Source organism: Nicotiana tabacum, chromosome 23 (assembly GCF_000715075.1).
Source record: "Nicotiana tabacum cultivar K326 chromosome 23, ASM71507v2, whole genome shotgun sequence".
In the NCBI taxonomy this organism is placed as follows: domain Eukaryota; kingdom Viridiplantae; phylum Streptophyta; class Magnoliopsida; order Solanales; family Solanaceae; genus Nicotiana; species Nicotiana tabacum.
In genome coordinates, this window is record NC_134102.1 from 112,779,876 (window position 1) to 112,807,669 (window position 27,794).

At 38.8% G+C, this 27,794-nt stretch overlaps 1 protein-coding gene across 1 annotated transcript; it reads right to left on the reverse strand.

The window, feature by feature from the left end:
* Nucleotides 1-24,711: 24,711 nt before the first annotated feature.
* LOC107830570 (uncharacterized) lies at nt 24,712-25,077 on the reverse strand. Its single transcript, XM_016658185.1, has one exon. It carries the CDS (start codon nt 25,075-25,077, stop codon nt 24,712-24,714), a length of 366 nt encoding a protein of 121 aa, XP_016513671.1.
* Nucleotides 25,078-27,794: the final 2,717 nt, after the last annotated feature.

Below are 27,794 nucleotides of genomic sequence, written 5' to 3' on the forward strand. Positions count from 1 at the left end.
AAAACGACGCTACACTGCCCACGAAAAAGAATTATTAGTTGTCGACAACTGTTTACGCCTTTGGAGGCACTATCTATTGGGAACCTTGTTCGTGATTAAGGCAGACAACACAACTGTTAGTCATTTCATAACCCAGGTAATGCTGAATGGCCGATAGGCTAGGTGACAGGAACTCCTAGCGGAATTTCACTTCAACCTAGAGTACCAAAGTGGGAAGACCAACCAAGTTACTGATGCGCTTAGTTGGAGGGCTGACGTAGCATCGGTGTGCCTACTCTCCATCTTAAGGGGGAGCAAAGTGGCCACCACTATAAAAGATCAGATACGGGATCTACTCACCAGGGATCCTGATGCATATTCTTTTGGTCGATTTGGTAGGACATGGCAAGACTTGCTAGTTCTACATGGAAGATGGGTTCCTGAAGGTGAAAGGGAACCGACTTTATAATCCTAAAGGAGAAGATCTGCGAAGGATTCTTTTGATGGAATTCCATGATACTTTGTGGGCCGACCACCCAGTTGAAGAACGCACTATGGCATTGTTGCGCCGTGCTTTTTATTGTCCTCAAATGACTGATGATGTTGCTCAGTATGTGAAGCCTTGCTTAGTATGCCAGAAAAACAAGTCGGACCGCTTGACACAATCAGGATTTTGCAGCCATTTCCTGTTCCAAAGAGACCTTTGGAAAGCGTGTCATTGGATTTCATCACCGGATTTCCCAAGATCGGAGATCTTACAACTATCTTGGTTGTGGTAGATCGATTTTCTAAATACGCTACATTTATACCAGCCCCAACATATATATCAGCAGAAGATACAACTCAACTCTTCTTCTCTGATGTTGTCAAATATTAAGGCCTGCCGAAAGACATCGTTAGTGATCGCGACTCTCGCTTCACTAGCAACTTTTGGACTCAGCTCTTTAAGTGCCTCAGGTCCAAGTTGAGCCACAGTTCAAGTTTCCATCCTCAATTGGATGGCCAGATGGAGTGGTTCAATGGCATGCTGGAGGAATACCTCCACCATTTTGTTACCGGATCGCAGAAGAATTGGGTGAAGCTTATGAATGCTACTCAATTGTGTTTCAATTCACAAAAGTGCTCTAGTACAAACATAATCGTTTTTGAAATTATTACCGTACAACAACCGCTACTCCTACACACTGTGAATATCCCAAACATGTCGTAATCTCCTCGAGCTACTAGCTTCTCGAATGAATGGAAGAAAAATTTGGAGATAGCGCAGAGCTAACTTGTCAAAGCCCAACAACAGATGAAAACGCATGCTAATAAAAATCATCGCTATGTTGAATATCAAGTAGGAGTCAAAGTGATGGTGAAAATCCCAAAGCGATACTTATTTGCAGGGGTCCATGACCCTCGCCTATTGTAAAAGTACATTAGACCCTTGTACATTGAGAAGCGCATTGGGAAAGTTGCATACCGGGTGGATACCACAGCTCGGTGGAAGTTTCATCCAGTCTTCCATATCATCATTCTGAAATCTTTTTGGAAAGATATAGAGGATCCTTCGCGGAGCCAACTTACAATACCCAGTATTCAAGGCCCTAATTCAACCAGAAAAAGGCATGCACAAGCTATTCTCGATGATCGAGTGATTCATGCTTCATGGAAAGATCATAAAATGTTCTTGGTGAAATGGCAGGGATATGATACAGAGGAGAATGCTTGGGAGAGGGGAACAAACCACAAAGCCTACAAGATCCTGATCAATGATTATCTTGCAAGTAAGGCGCCGAAGACGTCGCCAACTCAGGTGGGGGAGAATGTTATGGGAAGCTTTCCAGCCATGCCCCATGACCCCTTGGACGCGCCCCGTGGTGTCCCGACAAGCCTCCCAATGCCTAGCGCCATAGATGGCCCTGTGGTCTTGGCTGCGCCAAGTGACAAGCACGCCTGTGCCTATGTCGCCCCATCGATAGCCCTTGCCAGTACCCGGCCGCAAGCATATGCCAATAACGTGCACAGACTCTGATACTAAAGACAAGGTTGCCGCCAACAAACTTGCTTCTACCTTATAGGAATCAATGTACTTTTTTTATTGTAAATATAGAGTAGTTTTACTTCCTGTATTTTCATTATGTCTCTCTAGCTTAGTTATATCAAGTCCTGTAACTTTGGTTTAGTTTTTTAAGCATTATTAAGGGGGATCAAGCAATCAAACTTTTAAGCAAGTAAACAATTCTCTGTATTGGTGTCTCTCCCCCTCAACACCGTGTTGCCTTTCTGTAATAGCTTTCGTTAATGCAATCAAGCTTTCTTTTATTCTCATTCTCTTTTCTATTCTCTGTCACGACCCGAAATTCCCACCCTCGGGACCATGATGGCGCCTAACATTTTGCTTGCTAGATAAGACAATGTTAGATGTAGTTATTAACCTTTTTTAATAATTCAAATCAAATAAAAACCAATAAGCTGAATAAATTGATATAAAGTAGATAAAACTGACAAACACCGATATCCAAATACAAATTTCAGAACTGGTGTCACGAATACACGAGCGTCTAGAGTACTACAAATAATTGTCTGAATGAAAGCATAACTGTCTAAATCAAAATAAATAGCTAAGGTAATGTAGAAGGGGACTTCAGGGCTTCGAACGCTGTACAGCTATACCTCAAGTCTCCGTCAAGCACTGAATCCGAGCAAAATCTACTGGACGCCGCTGGGACCCACTCCGAAATCTGCACAAGAAATGCAGAGTGTAGTATGAGTAAAACCGACCCCATGTACTCTTTAAGTGCCGAGCCTAACCTCAAAAAGTAGTGACGAAGCTAAGACAGATCACTTACAATAACATGTACACAGTAATAATAATAACAATAGGGGAGGAAAAACAGGAAATGAAAGTAAGGTAGCTAATTTATGAAAATGAGCTCAATCATCGCAATTAGAGAACCTTGAATAACCGATTTCATAATTTCATATAAGAAAGCTGGAAACCAACACTGTAACAACAATGAATAAAACATACACAACTCATTGCGGCGCGCAACCCGATCCCACCGTACACACACAATCCTCCCTTATTCCACCATAACATCATTTATCAATATCAAAATCACATATAAAATTTATTGCGGCGTGCAACCCGATCCCACCATATCATCAGAATCAATATCATAATCCTCCCTTATTTCACCGTATCACAACCGTTGCGGCGTGCAATCCGATTCATAAACAATTTCAATAAATGTAACCAATCCAATAGCTCAATTACAAGAATCTCTACAATTAAAGAATATGATCGCAAATCAATAAAAGGAATCTCGTACTAATCAAAGGAGTGCTACAAATAATAAAAAAGCAACAAGACAAGTCAAGTATGCGACAATTAAGGTGTGCAAGTAAAACAATTAAGGTAAGTAGCAATTAACCACTTAGTCATGGAGGGGACAAACAATTCAATACAAGAATAATTAATGACAAGTATCAAATTACGGCATATAACGCAATTAAAGTATGTAATAGTTAAGGCATGGAATAAGATAATTCATGAAATACGAGAAAGTATGGAAACAATTATTTTGACGGCGTATATTGTTGCACCCTATTTTATACTGGACAAAATAAGATCCAACTTGTAGTTTCTCTATTGTTGATGAAAGAGGGTGGTCACCTAATATTTAAAGGTATACTAGGGTACCTATTTAATTACTAAGTCATGTTCTTTATAGTTCCGCTAACCGGTGAGATTATGGGTAAAGATTCTTGTTCTTCTAAGGGGAAGGTGTTAGGTACCACTTAAAATCTATCTAAGGTAGCTCCATAGGACTTCGACTAACTTTAAGGGATCAGTTATTTATACTATACGTGTTTACTATTAAAGAATATGGCTTACTTTATATAAAAGGGAAAGCATGATATTAATAAAAGGAACGTGAGACCATTAAAAGGATGTGAGTTGAAAGAATTTTGAAATATGTATGTAAGTGATTTATATTTTTATAAAGCTTGTGAAAAGAGGTTAAGTCATGAAAACACTTGGTTTAGGGGATGAGTGTAATTCTAAGAGGTGTTTGTAAAAGTGAGCGTAAGATATACCTTGATTTGAAGATTTAAAGAAAGATCATTTTGTTAAAAATTCTTTAAGGCGACAGTTCTTCATTTTTTGCAAAATTCTGATTTGCCCTTTGATTGTAAAGCTTGCGATTCAGATCTGATTTCTTTTTCGAAAATGAGGATATTGTTTTTACTAAGTTCTGGTCTTCAAAATCTTTTAAGAAAAGGGAAGGTGAGTGAGAACATAGTGATGATATGAGCAGATTATAGTTAACGAAATGAGGATTAATTACTTAGCTAATTCTTTTAAATCCTATATTGTTTAAAGCTTGCCTATGTTTCATATGATATAAAACCATGAAAATAAAGTATGTAATCTAATATATGAGTGTTATATACATGACAACAAAGATGCGACAATACGACAAGGCAGTAGATAAAAGGTAATGAAGCAATAATAGATTAACGAAGCAATAGATAATAACAAAAGAAATTGAGGAAAAGAGGATTAGACTCTGGTAGTTAGGTCTCGAGAAGGCAGGCCCAGCAGTAAAGAGATATTGCTACAAATGATTTGGACTCTCCAGAAAAATGCAACAAGGTTGGGATTGGGCTTGAGTTTCTTAGGAACTTAGTAGGCCCAAATGGATGTACATGTCCAAAAGAAAAGAGAAAATCATTAGATACATGCGCCATATTTAATCAGTTATACATAGACATTTCAAGTGGGGTTGTGATCTTATACATACAGGGGAATTTTACATGTTTTGTAACCAAGTTAGCCATGTCATGGAGGGAAAGGGTGATTAATGTAGTGGTCATACGTGGCAAATAATTTACATTGAAAACCTTTTGTTGTCATTAAACACAAAACCCCCTAAAGAACAAAAGTGTCAATGAATTAGAGGCTAAGGAGAAAGTTCTACTCAAGGTCGATGCTCCCTTTGAATTCCCTAAAACTTTAAAGTTCCCAAGGGACTCAAGGCCCAGGAAAATGCTTGTGCCGGGGAGAGCAGCCCAACCTTGAGTTAAACTCCACTCCCAAATATCCCTAACCACTAACGACTTATTTTTCTCTATGGGTTTAAATGCCAATGAGGCCCTTCCAATGTAAACTAAATGCTATAGTACCCCTTACTACAAAAGTATACTTTTCCTAATAGAATAACACAAGGGCACACAAACAATTCTACATTCCTTTTTAACACAAATGAACAATCCACATGCTAGGTAGATCTGAAAGTCAGAACTTCGAGCACACATAAGAGAGGAACAAAAACATTATAACATAGTTTTAAATGCCAAACACTAGGGAAATACATTCAAAGTGAAGGTAAGGAATACATAATTCATATAGACAACAATACAGATGTTCCTGCCCTGGCAGACTAATTGTGAGTTGATTATCTTAAGTACAACCCTTAGCACATGCATAGACTGACCATACTACTTAGGTTTCTTAGAAAACATAAATGAGGATTCAATCAAACAATCATACCAAACAACTTCTCAAGCATTATTAGAAGTAGTAGAAATATGATCAGGGTTCTTAGTAAGATCATATGTTATCGATTCAACATGGAGTTCCTAAAGATGTTTTGACAGAATCCTTCTCATAACAACACTAATCTTAAACAAACCATTATGCTTAGGTAGTATCAAACAAGGACTTCTCTCTATGTTTAAGGATCAGATTAAATCCAGATTAACAATAAGGAGATGACTGAGTGTAGTTCAAACAAAGCATGGGATTAGGAAGCCAAACTGGGGAACATACAACATTCAGTCAGTTTTACATAGACACTTCAGGTGAGGTTGTAATCTTATGCAGAGAGGGGAGCTTTGCATATTACAAAATCAAATTAAACATGTCATGAAGGGAGAGGGGTTACATATGAGGGGAAGTGTTATACCAAAAACAAGTTTAACCTAGGTGTATAGCTTAAATCGGTGTCTAGATATGCAATAATCACACTCAGCTAAAAATTATCTCTTAAATATAACAAGAATAACTAGGTCCATCTTTTATGGAAGGTAGCTTAATGATAATTGCATGTAATATTCACAAAGCCAGCAGTAGCAAAAAGCGATTAATGACAGGAAAGCAAAATACCAAATATGTTTTGACTTAAATATGTAACTAAAGGATTTACCTAAACATGAGATAGTTTTGTCAAACTTGAAGACTGTTATAACTAGGTTTGTTTTGTGAAAGACTGCTTGATAACAATAAAATATAGGCAAAGGGGTTACTGAAGTTCATAATAATTCATCCTAACAACATTGTTTCACATATGTATAATCATTAGATAGAAATAAACACAAGATGGTCATAATAACAACTCAGAAGCTATTCCCATAATCAGCAGGCATTGATTGAGAGGGAGAGTAAAGACACTTAGACTCTTTATGCTTTAGTCAAGTAGTTAGAGATTAAACTAAGAACTTTCAAGTCTTGTCCTAATTAGAATTATCAAAAAATAATCTCAACTGCAAGAATGCAGTAAAGCAATGTATAGAGATAAATATTAATAAAGGTCATAGTAGGATTATTTGCAGAAAAAACTCTGAAGTTTAGACACACATGGAAGTCATTCAAGCATGTTAAAGGAACTTAATCATGAAGACTACTAGGGTTTAGAAAAAAGGGTTGTTACAGTCATATAACAAGCATAGTCGATATCAATTTGAGGATATTCAGAAATATGACAAAAGATCACAGACCAATAGCACCTTATTACGAACATGGGATAATATTTTGTATATCAATGATAATATCACAAACAACTATAATTAATAGAGACAACGAGCATATTCATAGCATTCTAATAAGATGATCAAAAGAGAAGAGTTAGAGGTATACTAATCTTTTCGAGGGCAGAAAACCAAACAAGGATCCTTATTAATTGCCTAAGACCCCCAAAGCTTCAAGCTCAAAGCAGCGAAAGTACTAAAAAATGTAAAAAAGGAAATCCACAAGAAACCCTAGGTTTCGAAATCTCAGAATTGCTCTTAGATGATTGTTTCTTTAGTCTAGTTGGTGATTCTAGGTTGTGGTAGATGAGGTTAGGTTGTCTAGATGTTAGGTGGTGATTGATGAGAACATTAAAGACCCCCTTTTATAGTGCCATTAAGGCTCTTAGGGTTTCACTTTAAGTACCCGTAAAATTTCACCTAAAACTCGAGGTTTCATGGCGCCGAGGTAGAGTTCGGGAGGACCCTGTTACACCCCATATTTTTGTACGTGAAAATATGCCATAAGTGAATTGATGAAAACTTGGGAATGAGATGCTACATCCTGCATTTTCATATATTAAAGTTTCATCGTAAGTTAATCGACGTAAGTCCGGGAATGAGATTATTTTGGGATTATAAGCATTATGCTATTTCGAAAAAGTGATGAGTAAATTCGTGAAGGTGAGAGGGTAAGCAAATCGAAAAAAATAAATTTCGTCGAAGTTTGATATTTTGGAATAAAATATGGCCCGAGCTAAAATACCCGATATTTATGGACTAGTGCCATACAAGGTACCATATGACCATAATAGTATGATGTATAAGGGTGTATTAAAAATAAGTAGTATTTTAAGTAATTTGAGATAATTCTTAATTACACGGGTAATTGGTTAATTATTGGTTTAATGGAAAATTAACCATGTAATTAAGGATTTGTGGATAATTGTAGGTGGGGACAAAGCCCCCCACGTGGCAGCAAGTAGAGGAGGATTGGAGATGACTTGACTTTGGGCAATTTATTAAGATAACACATGGAAAGAGAAGGCTTAATACTTATCCCTACACTTGCCTTGAACAAATACAAAATTCATTTGGAAAGTGGGTGATACAAAATTCCAAATGCAAAGAAATTTTATCTTGAATGAATATCAAGAACCCATTTCGTAAGTGGGTTATGAAAATGCAAAGAACTCTTATCTTGAAGGAATACCAAAGTTCATTCGGCAAACGAATTATATAGAATACAAAGCCAAGGACGATCGTCACTCCATATTATAATAGCAACGGGATTTTTCGATTCTAAGGGAGTACCGTGTAATCCTTCTCAAGAATATCACACAGATTTTTTCCTACTCCAGGTATGTTAAGCCTATCCCTTCTTTCTTTTTGGCATGATCTATACGACACGAACGATACGAGCAAATGCACAACTTCCATAAATGACTCTATTCATAGAAATACTAGAGATGCTTATGTTCTTGATTCCCCATGTATTATATTATTTTATCATCTGTTCATGGGTCTTAGAAAATACGTAAATTGATAAAGTTTATTTCATGACTTTAATCAAAGGCATAATGGTCCTATTACGTTCCAAGAAATTTTATTGACATATTTCATATGCATTTCATTCATTCATACATGTACATTGACCAATGACCAGATGGTATTATATACACGTATATATATATGTATATTATATGTATATGGGATATGAAAAAAGGTTACGACGTTATATACGCACCACCACCTGATCAGCTGGTATACGTTGATGATTTTTCCCACAGTGGCCGAGATGATATGATGGGATGCCCTCAGAGGCTTGATGATGTTATGAACACATGTACCTATGCACGACATGACATTCATACGCATATGCATGACACTATGAGTATTTCATGATTTACAGAGTTATTCAGACTTACACGTCGAGTCTTTTACTCCATGTTTCTCCCATATCTATTATTTACTAATTTTCATTCCTTACATACTCGGTACATTATTTGTATTGACATCCCTTTTGCCTGGGGACGCTACGTTTCATGCCCGCAAGTCCTAATAGACAGGTCGAGAGTCCTCCAAGTAGGCTATCAGCTCAACGGAAGATGTTGGTGCGCTCCATTTGCTTCGAAGTTGCTTATGTGGTCAGTATAATTAGGACATGTATTGATTGGTATAGCGGGGCTCAGTCCCGACCTTTATGAAACTTATGTACTCTTAGAGGCTTATTAGACAGATGTCATGTATACGAATACTTGTATAGCCTTGTCGGCCTATGTTTTGAGTTTATAAATGATCATGTTGGCCTATTAGGCCCGTATGTTACGTGTATTGAATGATGTAATAATAGAGATACGGTACGTTGGTACTCGGTTGAGTAAGGTACCGGGTGCCTGTCGCGGCCCATCGGTTTGGGTCGTGACAAAAGTGGTATCAGAGCAGTTTTGTCCTATGGAGTCTACAAGCCATGTTTAGTAGAGTCTTGTTTATGGGTGTGTCATGCACCACACTTATAAGTAGGAGGCTACAGGGCATTTATGACTGTCACTCTTTCTTCTTACTCTAGATCGTGTGGTAGAGCTCAGTTGTAAGAACTCAATTTCCTAAACTCTATCTTATTCATAATACAACGATACCTACATCCAGAAAGACGCTTGGTAAGAGATATAGATGTGGAAGAGTTGAGTCAGAGGAACTCAATCTTTGCATCATGCTTATGATGAATAAATACGAGGCATTCAGCAGATCATGTGTATACTAAGATGTGTAAGCTTCTTGATAAGGATCCCTAAGCCAAGAATGCCTATCCACTCTTACGGTGAAAAGGAATAAGAGAATCGGAAGGTAGACACAAGTTTCACCAAGTAAAAGAAGCAAGATGAAAAGGGGTATGAGCTACCCAGCCAATGAAGATTATCGCAGAGGAATATAAGTCTTTGGAGTTACATTCAACAATAACAGAGGTATGTACAATTGACCACACCCATCTCATTTATGTCCTATGGGGGCTAACAGAAGTAGTATAAGAGAAGGCAAGATATCAGGATCTAGCTGGGGTTAGGGTAATCCAAAATGGTGGATAGATTGTTAGCGTTAGCTGACATTTCCAAAGGATATTACAAAGGTGCTAATAGATCTCCTTATGAGGCACCCAGATGGTGCACTCTAAAATATTACAATTAGATGTGAATATTATCATGAAAAAAAAAATCAGAAGATAGGCATGGAAAGCTTGGAAGGGATAAATATTACCTTAGTGTGGCTCCCATCCCTAGTAGAACAGGAATGTTAGGCAACCCGAAGAGCCAGGGGATAGAGCAAGGGGAGCTAAAAGCAAAAGAATGTCTTGTTGGAATTTTCAGAATAAAGTGATAGACATAAATGTTAGCAGGGAAATAAGAAGAGAGTTAATGAAATATTATGAGTAAGATGTGATACATGGATGCCAGCAGTAGATAAAAAAGATGACAATATTACAGAGTCTATAGTCAAGTGAAGGAAAGGACGAGAGGTGACAGACGTTGAGACAACAAAAGAGTATAGGCCATAAAGTCATATCCTCATTTCGAGAAATAAGTTCGTGACTTCAACGCGATTACCGAAAGGAAAAATTAGACCCCAGATTAATAAGAAATCAGTATGGATTGGTGAACAAGATAAACTAAATATGAATTAGGGACTGAATGATTCGATAATGGTCGACATCATGAGAATTTCAGATTTCGTTCAGCGATAACATAATGAACATTCATGAAAAATTCAGAGAATGGTCATTCAGGAAGACACTTCCCTAAAGCAAGCATTGTAAGCAAAGTTAAGCTTAAAGGACTGTATGTGCCAGTTACACTAAGTATCACCTTCACGAGTAAGGAAATTTTGTTATCCTTGGTACAGAAGGATTACCGCAAGGCGAGTAAGGGTCACCGATGATGTGAAAGGACACCAAAGATGAAGAGGTAAAACATCTATAAGTAGGTCATCGTATCTCCAACTCGTAGTACTCCCCTAAGGGGGGGAATATGGAGTGATATGGTATTGAGTCAGGATTAAGTGTTACTAGTAACTATGGAATGGTAAAGGAAGAATGCAATAAAAATGAGAAAGGAATGAGATTGCACCTATCCGAATCCTACAGAGATGCTACGATTCCTAAACATCATGCAAGCACGACATCAAGGAAAGAAAGTAAGGGTTCCTGCTCGGGATGTTTTTTATAAATAAGGAGCTAATGTGAGAGGTAAGTTAAGATAAAAGGAATAACGCAGGAAAGATTACATGGAATATTGATATGAGAATGGGCCAACGAGTAGTTAGCAGTTGATTCAGGAAGAGCCTAGTTATGGCTAGATAAGTGGTTACAGACGAATCAACAGATCATGCAAGATAAACATAGTAAAGCCAAATATAGTGAATTCAGCCTCGTAGTAATGTCATTGTAATCCTTGATATATATTCATATAGGAGTCGGGGTAGTTAAAGGTACCGTATGAATGTTACGGGAATAAAAGAGAATGCCATTGGGAAGACAGCCAAAATATTAGTTCAAAGCAAAACTACAAGCATAAGGGCATGGAGGTAAGTAACTATGGATAATTATAGGCAAGGAACGGAAGGAATTATTCGATCAATAATCAAGAGTTAGTTACGTTATGAATGCACTTAAGAGTTCAGAGTATTATCCATGCAACATATATGTTGACAATCATACAGCCGTAGAAGATTCCGGTATAAGTTAAAAGAAAGAATCGAGCCCAGGGCATAGACAAAGGATTGAATTGTTAGAAGATTGTGTCATGGATATTCCATAAAGCCCATGAAAGGCTAAAGTAATAGCTAATATCAGGAGTTGCAGATCGGAAGATAGCTTAAGCCTACATAAAGGCTGATCAGAAGGGAGAGAAAACTAAAGAGTTACATCAACTAAATAAGTCAGGAGTCTGATTATTGGACCTAGAAAATTATAAAAATAGTGATTGAGAACATTGCGGAATCACTCTTAATATCAGAGCTACAAGAGAAATAGTACAACAACCATATTCTATAATGGCTCTACGATAAAGCCAGTTAGAAGTGTCCCAACCTCATAAGAAGTTAGTATGAAGCTCTCACGAGATTGTGTAAGGAGGTGCATGTATTATAATAAAAGTTCAAAATGTGGATGTGAATTATACCTATGTGGAGGGGAGGTCATGAAATAGATAGAAGATGTGATGTGATACTTTAAGGTAAGTAAGGTAAAGGTGAACAACATACGAGATACTCAAAAGCAGAAGGTTGAGAATAGTCCATACTTAGGATAGAAGGCTAGAAGCGCGGTGATTCAATATCCAGGAATGATAGCAGCGTCGTCAGTGGCATATTTTCCAGCCTATGGTTTCTAGGTATCAAGAAGTTTAATTAAGAGTGTAAAGAAGAGTTAGAGGCGATGTGATGTCTCGCCTGATGTTCCAGGATGACATAAGGAAACCTATGATGCAAGAAAGTTGAAGAAAGGCTGCGAGTAGTATAAATAGATATGTGTAGGTCGCAAGCTAAAGTATGGTAAAGCAACAAGGTTTTAGGAAGACAGGAGTAAGGATAAGAAAGGGCGAGGGAGAAGGTGGCGAGAATGGATAAGTCCTCAGGATTAAGCCCATGAAAACAAGAGAGATGATGATTTCTCTAAGTTATAGAAAGCTCAGTATAGCCTGAATGAACTCAAAGAAGTCCAAGACTAATGGCATTTAGAAGAGATGGAATGCTGCCCCGGTAGTAGAATAAAGGTGTAATTATGATAGATAAAGGATGACATTTGGACCTTCGATTGAGTAATGACTTGAAGAGGATTTCATGAATTGTATAGGATTAAAATACCCATGTAAGGTGAGTCATATGGGGATGGAAGAGAAATCTAATTACTCCAGATGTCCTTGATGAGACATGAGCCCTAACAGCAATGTTACATAAGAGATCAAGTTATCAGTGGTAGATGATAGATCAATATTAAGGTGAATCAACAATGGATGGACAAAAGTCACAAAGTATGAGGTGAGGTTGGGCCGTCGTTCTTAAGATGAACAAGTAACGAGGAATCATTAAAGGACTTAGATTTATACATATGGGATAAGTAACGAAAGTAACCTGGAGTTCAATAGCAAACCTCAGTAACGATAAATCGAAGTAAGAGTTATGGTATAGTATGACCTACCTAGATGCAGTAAAGTCATACGAATGGATAAGCATATCAATGAAATAAGGTATAACAATATTCGTAAGTTCGGCAAAGTACCAAGAAAAGAACTTCAGTATACCTACAGATGACTAGAGGGACATTTTATCAAGCTCTGTATATGTTTGCCAAGTGAGGCCTAGAGATTGGCTAAAAGCTGGAGGAAAGAGAAGAGAAGAGTCGCATAGGTGCACATACAAGGAAAAAGTCGTACAGGCTGCATGACGAAAGGTAGAAAGAGTTACAAGATTTAAAGAATTCCGACCACAGACCGCGGTGCGAGAAAGAAGCCTAAAGGGGGGAATGCACTGGCCTTTGGATTTATTCAAAGAACAGTTGTCTAAATAGCAAGAGGAGTATTAAAGTATTCGCAAGAGCTATGGGTTATGAGAATCATAAGTGCATCAGTCAACATTCGAGGACGAATATTCTAAAGGGGGGGGATAATGTTACACCCTATGTTTTCGTACATGAAAATATGCCATAAGTGAATTGATGAAAACTCGGGAATGAGATGTTACATCCTGCATTTTGATATATTAAAGTTTCATCGTAAGTTAATCGACGTAAGTCCGGGAATGAGATTATTTTGGGATTATAAGGATTATGCTATTTCGAAAAAGTGATGAGTAAATTCGTTAAGGTGAGAGGGTAAGCAAATCGAAGAAAATGAATTTCGTCGAAGTTTGACATTTTGGGATAAAATATGGCCCGAGCTAAAATACCCGGTATTTATGGACTAGTGCCATACAAGGTACCATATGACCATAATAGTATGATGTATAAGGGTGTATTAAAAATAAGTAGTATTTTAAGTAATTTCAGATAATTCTTAATTATATGGGTAATTAGTTAATTATTTGTTTCATGGGAGATTAACCATGTAATTAAGGATTTGTGGATAATTGTAAGTGGGGACAAAGCCCCCCTACGTGGCAGCAAGTAGAGGAGGATTGGAGATGACTTGACTTTGGGCAATCTATTAAGATAACACATGGAAAGAGAAGGCTTAATACTTATCCTACACTTGCCTTGAATTAATACAAAATTCATTTGGAAAGTGGGTGATACAAAATGCCAAATGCAAAGAACTTTTATCTTGAATGAATATCAAGAACCCATTTCGTAATTGGGTTATGCAAATGCAAAGAACTCTTATCTTGAAGGAATACCAAAGTTCATTCGGCAAACAAATTATACAGAATACAAAGCCAAGGACGATAATCACTCCATATTATAATAGCAACAGGATTTTTCGATTCTAAGGGAGTACGGTGTAATCCTTCTCAATAATATCACACGGATTTTTTCTTACTCCAGGTATGTTAAGCCTATCCCTTATTTCTTTTTGGCATGATCTATACGACACGAACGAAACGAGCAAATGCACAACTTTCATAAATGACTCTATTCATAGAAATACTAGAGATGCTTATGTTCTTGATTCCCCATGTGTCATATTATTTTATCATCTGTTCATGGGTCTCAGAAAATACGTAAATTGATAAAGTTTATTTCATGACTTTAATCAAAGGCATAATGGTCTTATTACGTTCTGAGAGCTTTTATTGACATATTTCATATGCATTTCATTCATTTATACATGTACATTGACCCATGACCAGATGGCGTTATATACGCGTATATATGTATATTATATGTATATGGGATATGTAAAAAGATTACATATATATATATATATGGGATATGGAAAAAAGTTACGATGTTATATACGCACCACCACCTGATCAACTGGTATACGTTGATGATTTTGCCCACAGTGGCCGAGATGATATGATAGGATGCCCTCAGAGGCTTGATGATGTTATGAACACATGTACCTATGCACGTCATGACATTCATATGTATATGCATGACATTATGAGTATTTCATGATTTACAGAGTTATTCAGACTTACATGTCGAGTCTTTTACTTCATGTTTCTCCCATGTCTATTATTCACTGATTTTCATTCCTTACATACTCGGTACATTGTTTGTACTGACATCCCTTTTGCCTGGGGACGCTGCCTTTCATGCTCGTAGGTTCCGATAGACAGGTCAAGAGTCCTCCAAGTAGGCTATCTACTCAGCGGAAGATGTTGGTGCGCTCCATTTGCTCCGGAGTTACTTATGTGATTAGTATAATTAGGACATGTATTAATTGGTATGGCGGGACTCAGTCCCGACCTATATGAATCTTATGTACTCTTAGAGGCTTGTAGGTAGATGTCATATATACGAATACTTGTATGACCTTGTCAGCCTATGTTTTGAGTTTATAAATGATCATGTTGGCCTATTAGGCCCGTATGTTACGTGTATATGATGAAGTAATAATAAAGATACGGTACGTTGGTACTCGGTTGAGTAAGGTACCAGGTGCCCGTCGCGGCCCATCCATTCGGCCTATGTTTTGAGTTTACGTATTTTTGGATTGATGTGATGCCAAGAATGCAGCCTATATCCATTCCACCCTACAGAATGGCACCGACAGAATTGAAAGAGCTAAAGGAATAATTGAAGGATTTGTTAGAGAAGGGTTTCATCAGGCCGAGTGTGTCGCCTTGGAGCGCATCGATCCTCTTTGTAAGGAAGAAGGGTGGGTCACTGAGAATGTGTATCGACAATTGACAGATCAACAAGGTCACAATCAAGAATAAGTACCCACTGCCAAGGATAGATGACATGTTTGATCAATTGCAGGGTTCTAAGTACTTCTCCATAATTGATTTAAGATCCGTGTATCACCAATTAAAGATCAGGGAGCAGGGTATTCCGAAAAAAGCTTTTAGGACCCGGTATGAGCACTTTGAATTCCTGGTATTGTCTTCTGGGCTAACAAATTCCCCGGCAGCTTTCATGGATCTTATGAATCTAGTCTTCAAGCCTTTTTTTATTTCCTTTGTGATAGTATTCGTTGATGATATTCTGGTATATTCACGAAGTTGAGAGGACCATGCCGATCATCTCAGGGCAGTTTTGCAGACTTTGTATCAGCACCAGTTGTATGCGATGTTTTCGAAATGTGAATTTTGGCTTGAATTTGTCACATTCTTGGGTCATGTTGTCTCTAGAAAACGAATTAAGGTTGACCCTCAGAAGATTTCAGCAGTGAATAATTGGCCTAGACCTATAACCTCAATAGAGATTCGTAGTTTCTTGGGCTTAGCTGGATATTACGGGAAATTTGTGGAGGGGTTCTCTACTCTTGCCTCTCCGTTGACTAAATTGACGTAGAAGGCGATTAAGTTCCAATGGTCAGATTCTTGTGAAAGGAGCTTCCAATAGTTAAAATCAAGATTGACTACGACTCCGATGTTGACTCTACCAGAGGGTACATATGGGTTTGTGGAGTTCGCTTTGCAGATTCTAGTGAAGGAGTGGTGCTTGTGCAAAATAGGGTTGAATCATCGCTTGTTGTGGATGTCAAGGAGAAGCAATACGACGATCCATTGTTGGTACAATTGAAGGAGGGGATTCATAAACATAAGACCATGGTTTTTTCTCTTAGTATGGATGATGGTACACGAAGGTACCAAGGGCGATTATGTGTTCCAAACGTAGACGGTCTCTGGGAAAGAATCACGATCGAGGCTCACACTTCTAGGTATTCTGTGCACCCAGGCTCTACAAAGATGTATCATGATCATAAGGAAGTCTACTGGTGGAATTATATGAAGAGGAATGTAGCGGACTTTGTGGCAAGATGTCCAAATTGTCAGCAAGTGAAGGCCAAACACTAAAGGCCCGGTGGGTTGGTACAAAACATAAAAATTCCGATGTGAAAGTGGGAGATGATCAATATGGACTTTGTGGTAAGACTACCTCGCACACCTCGCAAGTTTGACTCAATTTGGGTGATTGTGGATCGACTCACAAAATCAGCTCACTTCTTACTTGTTAAGGCTACCAACGCGACAGAACAATATGCTCAGTTGTATATCAAGGAAATAGCCAGGTTGCATGGCACTCCAATTTCGATTATCTCAGATTGAGGGGCACTTTTCACGACTAATATTTGGAAGAAATTTCAGCAAGGTTTGGGTACTCAGGTAAATCTTAGTACAACCTTCCATCCACAAACTGACAGGCAGGTAGAGCAGACTATTCAGACCTTTGAGGATATGCTGTGCGCTTGTGTTCTTGACTTCAATGGTAGTTGGGATGATCAATTGTCGCTCATAGAGTTTGCCTACAACAACATTTATCATGCTAGCATTCAGATGGCACCGTTCGAGGCTTTATATGGTAGGAGATGTAGATCTCCTATTATATGGTTCGAGATTGGGGAAGTAGAGTTGATAGGCCCAAACCTCATGCATCAGGCTATGGAGAAGGTTAAGATCATTACATAATGGTTTAAAACCGCTCAAAGTCGTCATAAGTCCTATTCGGATGTGCGTCGCAGGGATTTGGAGTTCAAAGATGATGATTTGGTATTCTTGAAGATTTACCCCATGAAGGGTATAATGCGGTTTGGTAAGAAAGGGAAATTGAGTGTGAGGTATGTTGGACCGTACAAGATCATTCAGAGGATTGGTCGGATGGCTTACAAACTTTAACTACCTTCAGAGATGTCTTTAGTGCACCCGGTGTTTCACATATCCATGTTGAAGAAGGTGGTTGGAGATCCATCGCTTATTGTTCCGATTTAGACTGTAGAGGTTAATGAAGAACTGACTTATGAAGAGATTCCAGTTGCTATTTTTGATAGGCAAGTCCAAAACCTAAGAAGTAAAGAAATTGCCTCCATGAAAGTACTATGGCGAAACCAACAGGTCGAAGAGGCCACCTGGGAGGCCGAGGAAGAAATGAAGAAGGAGTACCCTCATTTGTTTGAATAACTATGTATTTATGAAGTTGTGTTCTATGATTATGCTAAGAGTTTACCTTCTATGAATTATGTTTCACTTGTGCAGTTAATGTTAAGGGTGTTCCTTTTTGGTAATATACTGCTCATGAGGCCACGGTTGGTGTTGTTTTTATGTTATATTGTGTCGTTGGATTATGTATATGTTGTTAGGATTGGTTCCTAGGATTCTCTGACAGGTGGATAGGCTCAGTTATGGGGGAAATTCTAGCAAACTATTTTGGAATTTAGGGAGTTCGTCAAAAAATTGGAACTGTTGGTGTGTGAAGTAATAGCTGAATCCCACATTGGATGCTAATGGCGGATTTTGACCCTCATTCGAGGATGAATGATCTTAAGCGGGGGAGGATGTAAAGCCCCGTAAAATTTTACCTAAAACCTGGGGTTTCATGGCGCTGAGGTAGAGTAATATGATCGATGGTTTTAGAAATTCATCGCGGTACAGACTTTTTGGGTTGAACAGTATATTGGGGAGTTGAAGGAACCATTTTGCAGACCATGGCATTTCTGCGGTCCACTATGCGACCGCAGAACCACTTTGTGGGCCGTAGATCAGCCGCAAAGTGAAGCAGAGCTTGAGCAAATTTTGAGAACCATTATGCAGCCCATTATGCGACCGCATAACCATTTCGCTGGCCGCACATCTGTCATAGAAGCCAGCATGAGAAATTTTGGAAGGAGGTTCTGCGGTCCTTTATGCGATCACAGAATTGGTCTGCGGACCGCATACCTGCACAAAAATGCCCAATTCGGGAGGGCCATTATGTGGTCCATTTTGCGGACCGCAGAAGTGTTATGTGGTCCTTTATGAGATCGCAGATCTGCATCGGGGCTTCATTTTTTTCTAATTTCATAACTCGACCCTATTTTAATATATAGTCGTTAGGAACCATTTGTAAAGAGAAAGTCTGATATTTCTAGAGAGAGAAAGTGCCATAGAGTGAGAGGGGAAGTTCCTAAGCTTATTGTTCATCAATTCTTGCTCAAAAGCTGGAGAATTCACAAGGAAAACTCACAAGGTCTTCATCCTAGAGGTAAGATTCTACTCCCTAGCCTTCAATTTTGGGATTTAAATGAAAATAGGTAATGAGAAAAGCAATTCTTGGGTGTGGGAGTTGTTCATTATGCATGCATGTACTATCAAAGTTTGTGGGAAGATTGTTGTGCTAAATTGGGTAGACTTTGGGTAGTGGGATGAAGGAATCCACCATAGGAGGACCTTGAAATCATAATGTCCACCTAGTGTTTGATAAAATGCTCAAATGAGCTGGAACCATGAATTCCTTCCTAATTTGTGTTAAATTTTGTTATGTTTCTAAATAGATCGAAGTTGCTAAGATTTTCTAAACATTGTAGTAATTTAAGAAAGCACAAAGTGAGGTATGTTGGCTAAACTTCTCTTTTAGAATTGAATCCCACGATGTCCTTATATATCCCGAGTTGTTCATTATAACTTGACTATTCCGAGAAAGCTTTGTGTCAAAAGATATATATTCAATATGTATTCCAAATGCTCTTGTCATATTATGTTACTATTTGAGAATGTGTACAAAGTATGGGTTGCATATCTAAATGTTATGACTTCAAGTCGTGTTTCAAATGAAAGCTATTATGCCAAATTGTGTAGAAATCTCAATGTGCTTAAGACTCTTATTTGCTCACATGTGTACTCAAAGTCTTGAATTGAAATGCTTTGTTGTTGATGATCCGTGATGATGTTTGAAAGTGAAATAAGTGAGCATGAAATATGAAATACAACCAACGTGCCAAGAATGATATTACATTTGGACCACAAGTGCCAATGAAACCGAGAAGCGTGTAAAAGATGTTGAAATGAGTTGTAAATCCTTTTAATAATAAACAGTTTGGGAGTATCGTTAGTCACAAAGGAAGGGTAGGTTGAAATAGCCTAACCCCAAAACTACACGTGCCTGTGTAGGAGTGAATTATGATTATTCCCCTTAGTTGGGATGATATTCCCCTTTATTGGGATTAGATGATTGCTAGAAAAGGGTGATGTCGATCCACACGGCATTGTGGTGAGACGTCCTAGGCGGTTGGATCGTGATCGGACGCCATGCCGCACACATGGTGGTGATTGTGCTTGCAACTGTGATTGAGATAATGATTGAAATCGTGATAGTGATTGTGATTATGGTTGATGTCTTTGGTGAGACGACCTAGCCAATCGGGCTGTGTTCGGACTCTGTGCTAATATCACGGTGGTATATCAGTGCTAAGATCTCCCAACCTAAAATAATGGAAATTTACTTGAAAACTACTCTTGCTCCTAACTTGATGTTTTAGTATTGTTTGAGGCTTCCATTGATTTTATGACTGTTCTTCCTTGTATTGTTATCTGTTCTAATGAGAGGGTGTTCAGTCATACATACTAGTACTATTCCATATGTACTAACGTCCCTTTTTGCCCGGGGCGCTGCATCTTTAATAGATGTAGGTCGTTCCACAGCAGGCGGCGTTGGTCAGTGATAGCAGTACACCCTCTTCCCAACTGACTTGGTGAGCCCCACTTCATTTCGGAGTCGTATATCTTTTGTCCCATGTGTATTATGTTTTGAGGTATAGTCGAGGCCTTGTTGCCGGCACTATCATAGTACTCTTTTGTATCCATTAAAGGCTCCATAGACATAGTGTGGGTTGTATGTTGGTGATGGGAAGGTCAAACTAGTAATGTTATATTTGTAACACTTGTTCCACTTCAAACTATGAAAGTGTATGTATTTTGAAACTTATAAACGATGTAACTAATGATAATGAATTGGTGCTGTTCATGACCCTCCTCGTTGTCTAATTGATGAAATAGATCTCCTTTTTATTCATGAGTGAGTTTGGGTAGAAGGTATTGTACAAGCTTTCTCGGTCGGATTATCTCAGTTGAGCGCCGGTCGCGCTCCTTGAGGTCGGGGCGTGACATTCACAGATTCAAAACAATAGTGGAAAGTGATCAAAGATCGATGATGACAACAATATTGAGTGAAATCAGAAAGAAACATGGGGAAAAATGAATGAAACTTTTACTTGAGTGAAGAGCAATTTATCGTTGAAGGAAAACCTATAGGACAAATCCCAAAAACCTAGAGGTCACTACGTTTGACCTCTAGGTACAATATATTCACGATGAAGCTCTGAAATGTGCACGTGCATGCTCCCATTTGAAAGAACGAGTGAAAAAAGACAGATGAAATGAAGTTTCATCATTTAGGTCTAGAGTTCCAAATTGTGGGTTTTGAAGTTAATCAACGAAAACTGAAACTGAACTCACTGCTCCATCACCTAGCGACAAAGGAGACAAATCTGTAAGTTTGATTTGAAAGAACAAAATAATGGGGTTTCAACCTTACTGGCCGCGTCTAATCTCTCAAATTTGAAGAGCAAAAAGGGAAAATTAGCAGGATTCGGAGATGGAGAGGCAGGGAAGGACGATTTAGTGAAGGTCTTGTGACCTTGCACTGATTCGTGCAAGGTTTTCATGACTGATGGGCATGAAGGGATGAGAGAAAAGAGAGAGTTTAGGGAAATGAGGGCGTCTGAGACTTTGAGAAATGATTAGGGTTATGGGGGGAATAGGATCAGTCTCTAGGTTAAATGTTGGGAGATAGAACCCAGACCGTTGATCTTTGAGATTAACGGTCCTGATAATTTGGTTATTAAGGATCTTTAGGGCAGAATTTTGGTGGCTATTGGTTTAAGAGATTTTGGACGGTGGGGATGAGATCTCTGGGGGCGGGTATTAAAATAAAAAGAAGAATTGGAGAATAAACGTGAGCCATTGATCAGATGGAATAACGACTCACATGCGAGTGTGTTTGTTCTGTGAGTGGTGAGGGAGTGTGATGTGGCATGCGATGATTGGTGCACAAGAGATGGCACGGATCGTCACAGTAGAAAGAGAGGAGTGTTTGGACTAGGTATGTTTCGGATTGGTCCTACTAATTGGGCTAAAATAAATTTAAGAAATGGGCTTTTTAAATTTGATTAAGAATTGCAACTGTAGCCCTTTTGTTTTTTAATCCCCATTTGAATTTAATTTAAATAAACTTAATAATTTTTAATAAATATGGTAAAATTATAATTATTATATAAACTACTAATTATTTTAATTATTTATTTATAAAAATACTTTATTTTTCTAAATGGTAATACTAAGTTCGAAATACCAACATAGTAATCTAATTTACTAGAATTTAAAGAGTAATTCATTTAAATTAATTATAGAACCTATGTAATGTATATATAAGAGTTATTTTAATAATCTTAAAATAGTAAGTATATTTGTAATTACATAATATTAATACTATGTGATTAGTTTTAAAAACTAATAAATTAAGTATTTATTACTAGAAAACACTTTAAAATATTTATTGTAAATTATTAAAATAAATAAATTAATTTAAAAAGGGAGGGTCAAAATTGGCCGTCAATAACTTTCCCTCTTTGACCGGAGATGATGAAAGAGTTTTCGGGCAAAGAAATTAAACCAAAGTCAATTTTGTCCCGACTTCAGGCATGTATTGTAGGAATGAGGATTGTGAATTGCAGGTTTGAGTTAAGGAAGAATCTAGGATGATTTTGGGAATATTGGGGTCAAATTCTAGCTTTGAATTGCTTACATACCTCGGGCTTAACGAAGATCAGGCCTCATATAGTTTTGGAGTGAAGATTTAGAGGAAGCGGCACTTGTAGGAATTGACCTAGTATCGTATTACGACGATACGGAGGATTGGACACTCATGATAGCTTGAAATTTGCAGCTTGATTTGAAAGATTTAAAAATTTTGAGTTTCACTGATCATCTTGAACTTGGATCTTTGGCCCGCTAATGGGTTGGTTGTCCCTCAAAGCGTTGTAGTTTGGTCTACTGCTAAGAAAGGTTCTACGTTGCGATGTTTGTTCCTGCAAAACAAATGAAATATATGCATACAATATATTGCAATGTAGAATATATTAAGATGCGATGTAAATGATGCATGAATGATGATGTCTGGCTGCCGGCGAGCTATTATTTGGGATCAGGATGATATGATACTTGATCTTGACTCGATTTGTTAGCCGGGCTGTGTACCGTTCCGCATCTGTCGGAGTATTTGAAAATTGTCTCCGCCTGTTGGGAGAGCTTGATTGGTAAAGTGCGTCTTCGCTTGTTGGGAGAGATTTGAACTGAGAAGTGTCTTCGCTTGTTGGGAGAGCTTGATTTGTAGTGTGTGTCTCCGCTCGTTGGGAGAGTTTTGCACTGAAATGTAAAGTAATCTCCTCTTTGGAGTGATTGACTAAACCGTAATCATGCCTGAAGCTACATGAGCAAAACGTTAAAACATTCAAAGTAATAGTAAATGAAATAAAAGCATGCCCAAGAGATACTCTTGACTGTGAAGCTAAGTTGCGGCCATCGATTGGCAGAACATCGGTGACGAGGTTTGCGACCGTCTATTCTGGCATCCGTTGCGATGGATCTACGATGCGAATTGCTTTGTTGGCAAAGTTTTGTAGTTTGCTATATACAAGGCTCCGATTGGCGAAGCCAACATTCAATTTGTGCAGGGTGCTCTGATTGATTGAGCTAATGGTTTGCTATATACAGGATTTCAATTGGCGAAGCCGACGTTCAATTTGTACAGAGCGCTTCAATTGTTTGAGCGGGCGATTTGATATATATAGGACTTCAATTTGTGAAGTCGACGACTCATTTTGTACAGTGTGCTCCGATTGGTTGAGCAGGCGGTTTGCTATGTAGAGGTTTTTTCGTATCAGCTGTCTGATTCCGAGGTACCTGCAAAGGATTCAAAGGTTAGCCTTGGTTGTACCAGAACATAGGGAGTCATCTTGAAAGTCGTTCTGTTACAATAAAAACCTAACTCTATTTGTCTTCAAACATAGTATCTTTTAATTACGTCTGTGTTGATGGGATTCGTCTTGACTCTCCCATCCATTTCTTCCAAGATAAAGCTCCACCCGACAGTGCTCGGTGAACTACGTAAGGACGTTGCCAGTTTTGTATGAACTTTACTTTGGCTTCTTCTTGGTGGGGAAAGATTTTCTTCAAAACCAACTGCCTCGGTGCGAACTGGCGAGGTTTCACTCTTTTGTTAAATGCACTGGGGATCCTGTTCTGATATAGCTGACCATGACATACTGCATCCATTCTTTTCTCGTCAATGAACATGAGTTGTTCTTGCCTAACCCGTATCCACTCTGCGTCATCCAACGTTTCCTCTTGAATAACCCTTAAAGACGGTATTTCGACCTTTGCAAATATCACAACTTCAGAGCCGTATACCAACATGCATGATATTTCCCTAGTGGGTATTCTCATGGTAGTCCGATAACCCAGTAAAGCGAAAGGTAGCTTCTAGTGCCATTGTCTGTGGTTGTCCACTATCTTCCGTAAAATTCTCTTGATATTCTTGTTGGCTGGCTCGACTACCCCATTCATTTGTGGTTTGTAGGCTATGGAATTACGGTGGAGGATTCTGAGCTTCATAAAAATTTCTCTCATGAGGTCGCTTTTGAGATTAGCGGCATTGTCAGTGATGATAGACTCTGGTATCCCAAATCTGCAAACGATGTTGTTTCGGAAAAAATCTGCCACTACCTTCTTTGTGACTTCCTTGTAAGTAGATGCCTCGACCCATTTGGTAAAATAGTCGATAGCTACCAAGATGAAACGATGTCCGTTTGATGCGGCGGGCTCTATAGGTCCAATCACGTCCATGGCCCAAGCGAAAAACGGCCAGGGTGAACCCATTACATTTAGCTCATTTGGCGGAACTCAGATGAAATCCCAATGAATATGGCACTGGTTACACTTCTGCACATAGCAGATACTGTCGCTTTCCATAGTCATCCAAAAGTATCAAGCTATCAAGATCTTCTTAGCTAATGTGAACTTGTTTATGTGGGGTTCGCATGTTCCTGCATGTATCTCCTCTAATAGTCTGGTTGCCTTAGCAGTGTTTACACATCTCAATAAACCTATATCTAGGGTCCTCCTGTACAGGATTTCCCCGTTGAGGAAAAAGTGGTTAGCCAGCCTCCTGAGGGCTCGATTTTGACCATTAGTAGCATTCTCCGGGTATTCTCTGGTTGCAAGGAATTTCTTGATATCGTAATACCATTGTTTACCATCTGGTTCTTCATCTATATGGAAATAATAGACATGTTGATCCCTGATCTCTACCTCGATAGGGTCGATGTAGTTCTTGTCTGGATGCTGAATCATAGATGATACAATTGTAGGGCGTCGACGAACTCGTTTTGAATCCCGGGAACATGCTTGAACTCAATCTTTGTGAACTTCTTGCATAGCTTCTTCACATAGTGTAGGAAAATAAGTATCTTGACATTCTTGGTGGACCATTCCCCTTGGTGTATCAACAGATCAGAATCCCTTATGACCAAAAGCTCTTTAACGTTCATGTCAACGGTCATTCTGATTCCAAGGATGCATGCTTCGTATTCAGCCATATTATTGGTACAAGGGAAACTTATCTTTGCCGATACTTTATAGTGCTGTCCAGATTCTAAAATCAGGACTGCCCCAATTCCAACTCTTTTGAAGTTTGCTGCTCTATCGAAAAACATTCTCCACCCAGGGTACGATTCTGCAATATCTTCTCCAGCAAATAATACTTCTTAATCAGGAAAATATGTAGTAAGCGGCTCGTAACCCCATCCACTAGATTTTATGTGAGGTGGTCGGCTAAAGCTTGTCCTTTGATAGCCTTTTAAGTTATGTATACAACGCCAAATTCGCTAAGGAGAATTTGCCATTTAGCTAGCTTTTCGATAAGCATTGGCTTCTGAAAAATGAAGTTGAGCGGGTCGAGCCGAGATATCATGTGTGTAGTGTATGTTGATATGTAATGCCTTGGTTTCTGGGCAACAAGTGCGTTCTATCAGAGTATACTTGGCCTCGCATGGCGTGAACTTCTTACTTAAGTAGTAGATGGCTTGCTCCTTTCTCCCAATTTCGCCATGTTGTCCCAACTCACAACTGAAGGCATTATCCAAGACTGACAAGTACAACAACAAAGGCTTCCAGGGTTTGGGGGGAACCAGTACTGGAGGATTTGACAGATACGCAGTGATTCTGTCGAAGCTTTTCTGACACTCTTTTGTCCATTTTGTGGCAGCATCCTTCTTAGGCAACTGGGCTATGAAACGACTGATGTAATTCCACCTACCCAGGAAACTCATGACATCTTTATTGTTCTTCGGTGGTGGTAATTCCTGAATGGCCTTGATTTTTGACGGGTCCAGCTCTATCCCCTTCCTGCTTACAATGAAGCCCAACAGCTTTCCGACGGGGACTCCGAACGTGTACTTTGTTAGGTTCAACTTCAAATTGTACCTTCGTAGGCATTCGAAAAACTTCCTCAAATTGTCCAAGTGCTCTGAACTCTTTCTAGACTTTATGATGACATCATCCACATACACTTCAATCTAGGTAGGTGGCGCCGGCGTTCTTGAGACCGAACGTCATGACTCTATAACAATAAACTCCCTAAGGTGTGGTGAAGGTCGTCTTCTCTGCATCTTCGTGCATTAAGATTTGGAGATACCCAGCGAAACAATCCACAAACAACTACAGTTCATGCTTCGTGCAATTGTCGATGAGGATGTGGATATTTTTTAAAAGGAAATCATCTTTTGGACTAGATTTGTTGGGGTCTAGGTAGTCCACACATATTTTGATCTTTCTATCTTTCTTGGGTACTGGGATGATATTTGCTAACCAGCTTGGATAGTTGTGACCCTGACTACATTCTCTTATATCTATTTGGTCACTTCTTCCTTTATCCTTAGACTTAAATGAGGTTTGAATTTTCTAGGTTTCTGCTGACGGTCTAGTAGGATCGGTGGGAAGTCGATGCATGACAATGTCAGTACTTAATCCTGCCATGTCATCATAGGACCATGCAAACGCATCGATGTACTGTCGGAGGAGCTCTACCAGTTTTTCTTTCTGCTCGGTTTCTAGGTGAATGTTGATTCTGGTGTTTTTACATCTTCTTCACTTCCAATATTGGCCACTTCCATTTCTTCGAGATTGGCCTTCTTCTGACTCTCGAACTGCTCGATCTCCTGCGGGAGATTACCGGTCATCGTGCTCTCATCATACTCCTCATAATCCGGGTCGTTGCACTCAATAGTTTCATTACATGTCATAATCGCGAAACGTGGGTTTTTAGTAGTTTGATTACTGAAAAGAAAAGCTAAGTATAAATAAAGGAGTAAATAAAGTTGCAATATTTGAGAAAAAGATTCTTTTTATTTCATCAAAAGAGGAATATTTTATGCGTTCAAAAGAGGAAATGGCAAAATGGTACAGACACGGTGCATGCCTCAATTGACCGTGCACTTTTCAAAAGAAAATGTTTTACAGTTCCATACTACTGGCACACCAAGATGGACTGGCGGTCCAATTCCGCAGCTCTTCCCCTGGTTCGGCATCCTTAAAAGTCGGTGTCTTGATGTCAGCCCCTTCACAGCATTCTTCAATCATATTCACGAATAACTTTCTCATACCGTTGATGATATCATCTTCGGGTACTGAACTCTGAATAGGACTACCAATATGCTCTGGCACAAAAAGCTTTTTTCTGGAGCTAACGGTATGAACGTTCCTTCCGGAGGCTGATATCCTATGCCAACCCTTCCTTTCTGCCCATTATGTTCAATTGGCTCTATGATTCCGTCCAACTTGGCTTCCAACCATGTTCCTAGCATGTATCCATATTTCATCATCTCCCTCATAGCCATCTTAGATCTATACGGTGACTGCATTCCCAAATTTTGTTCAGTCTCTTCCATCTCGGTAGTCTACCTAATTTTCACTACATGGAAAGCAACTCCGACTAGCCCTTCAATGAACGGAACAAGATACTCTAAATACGCGGAGTGAGCCCACTCACCATGAACCACGATCTCCTAACA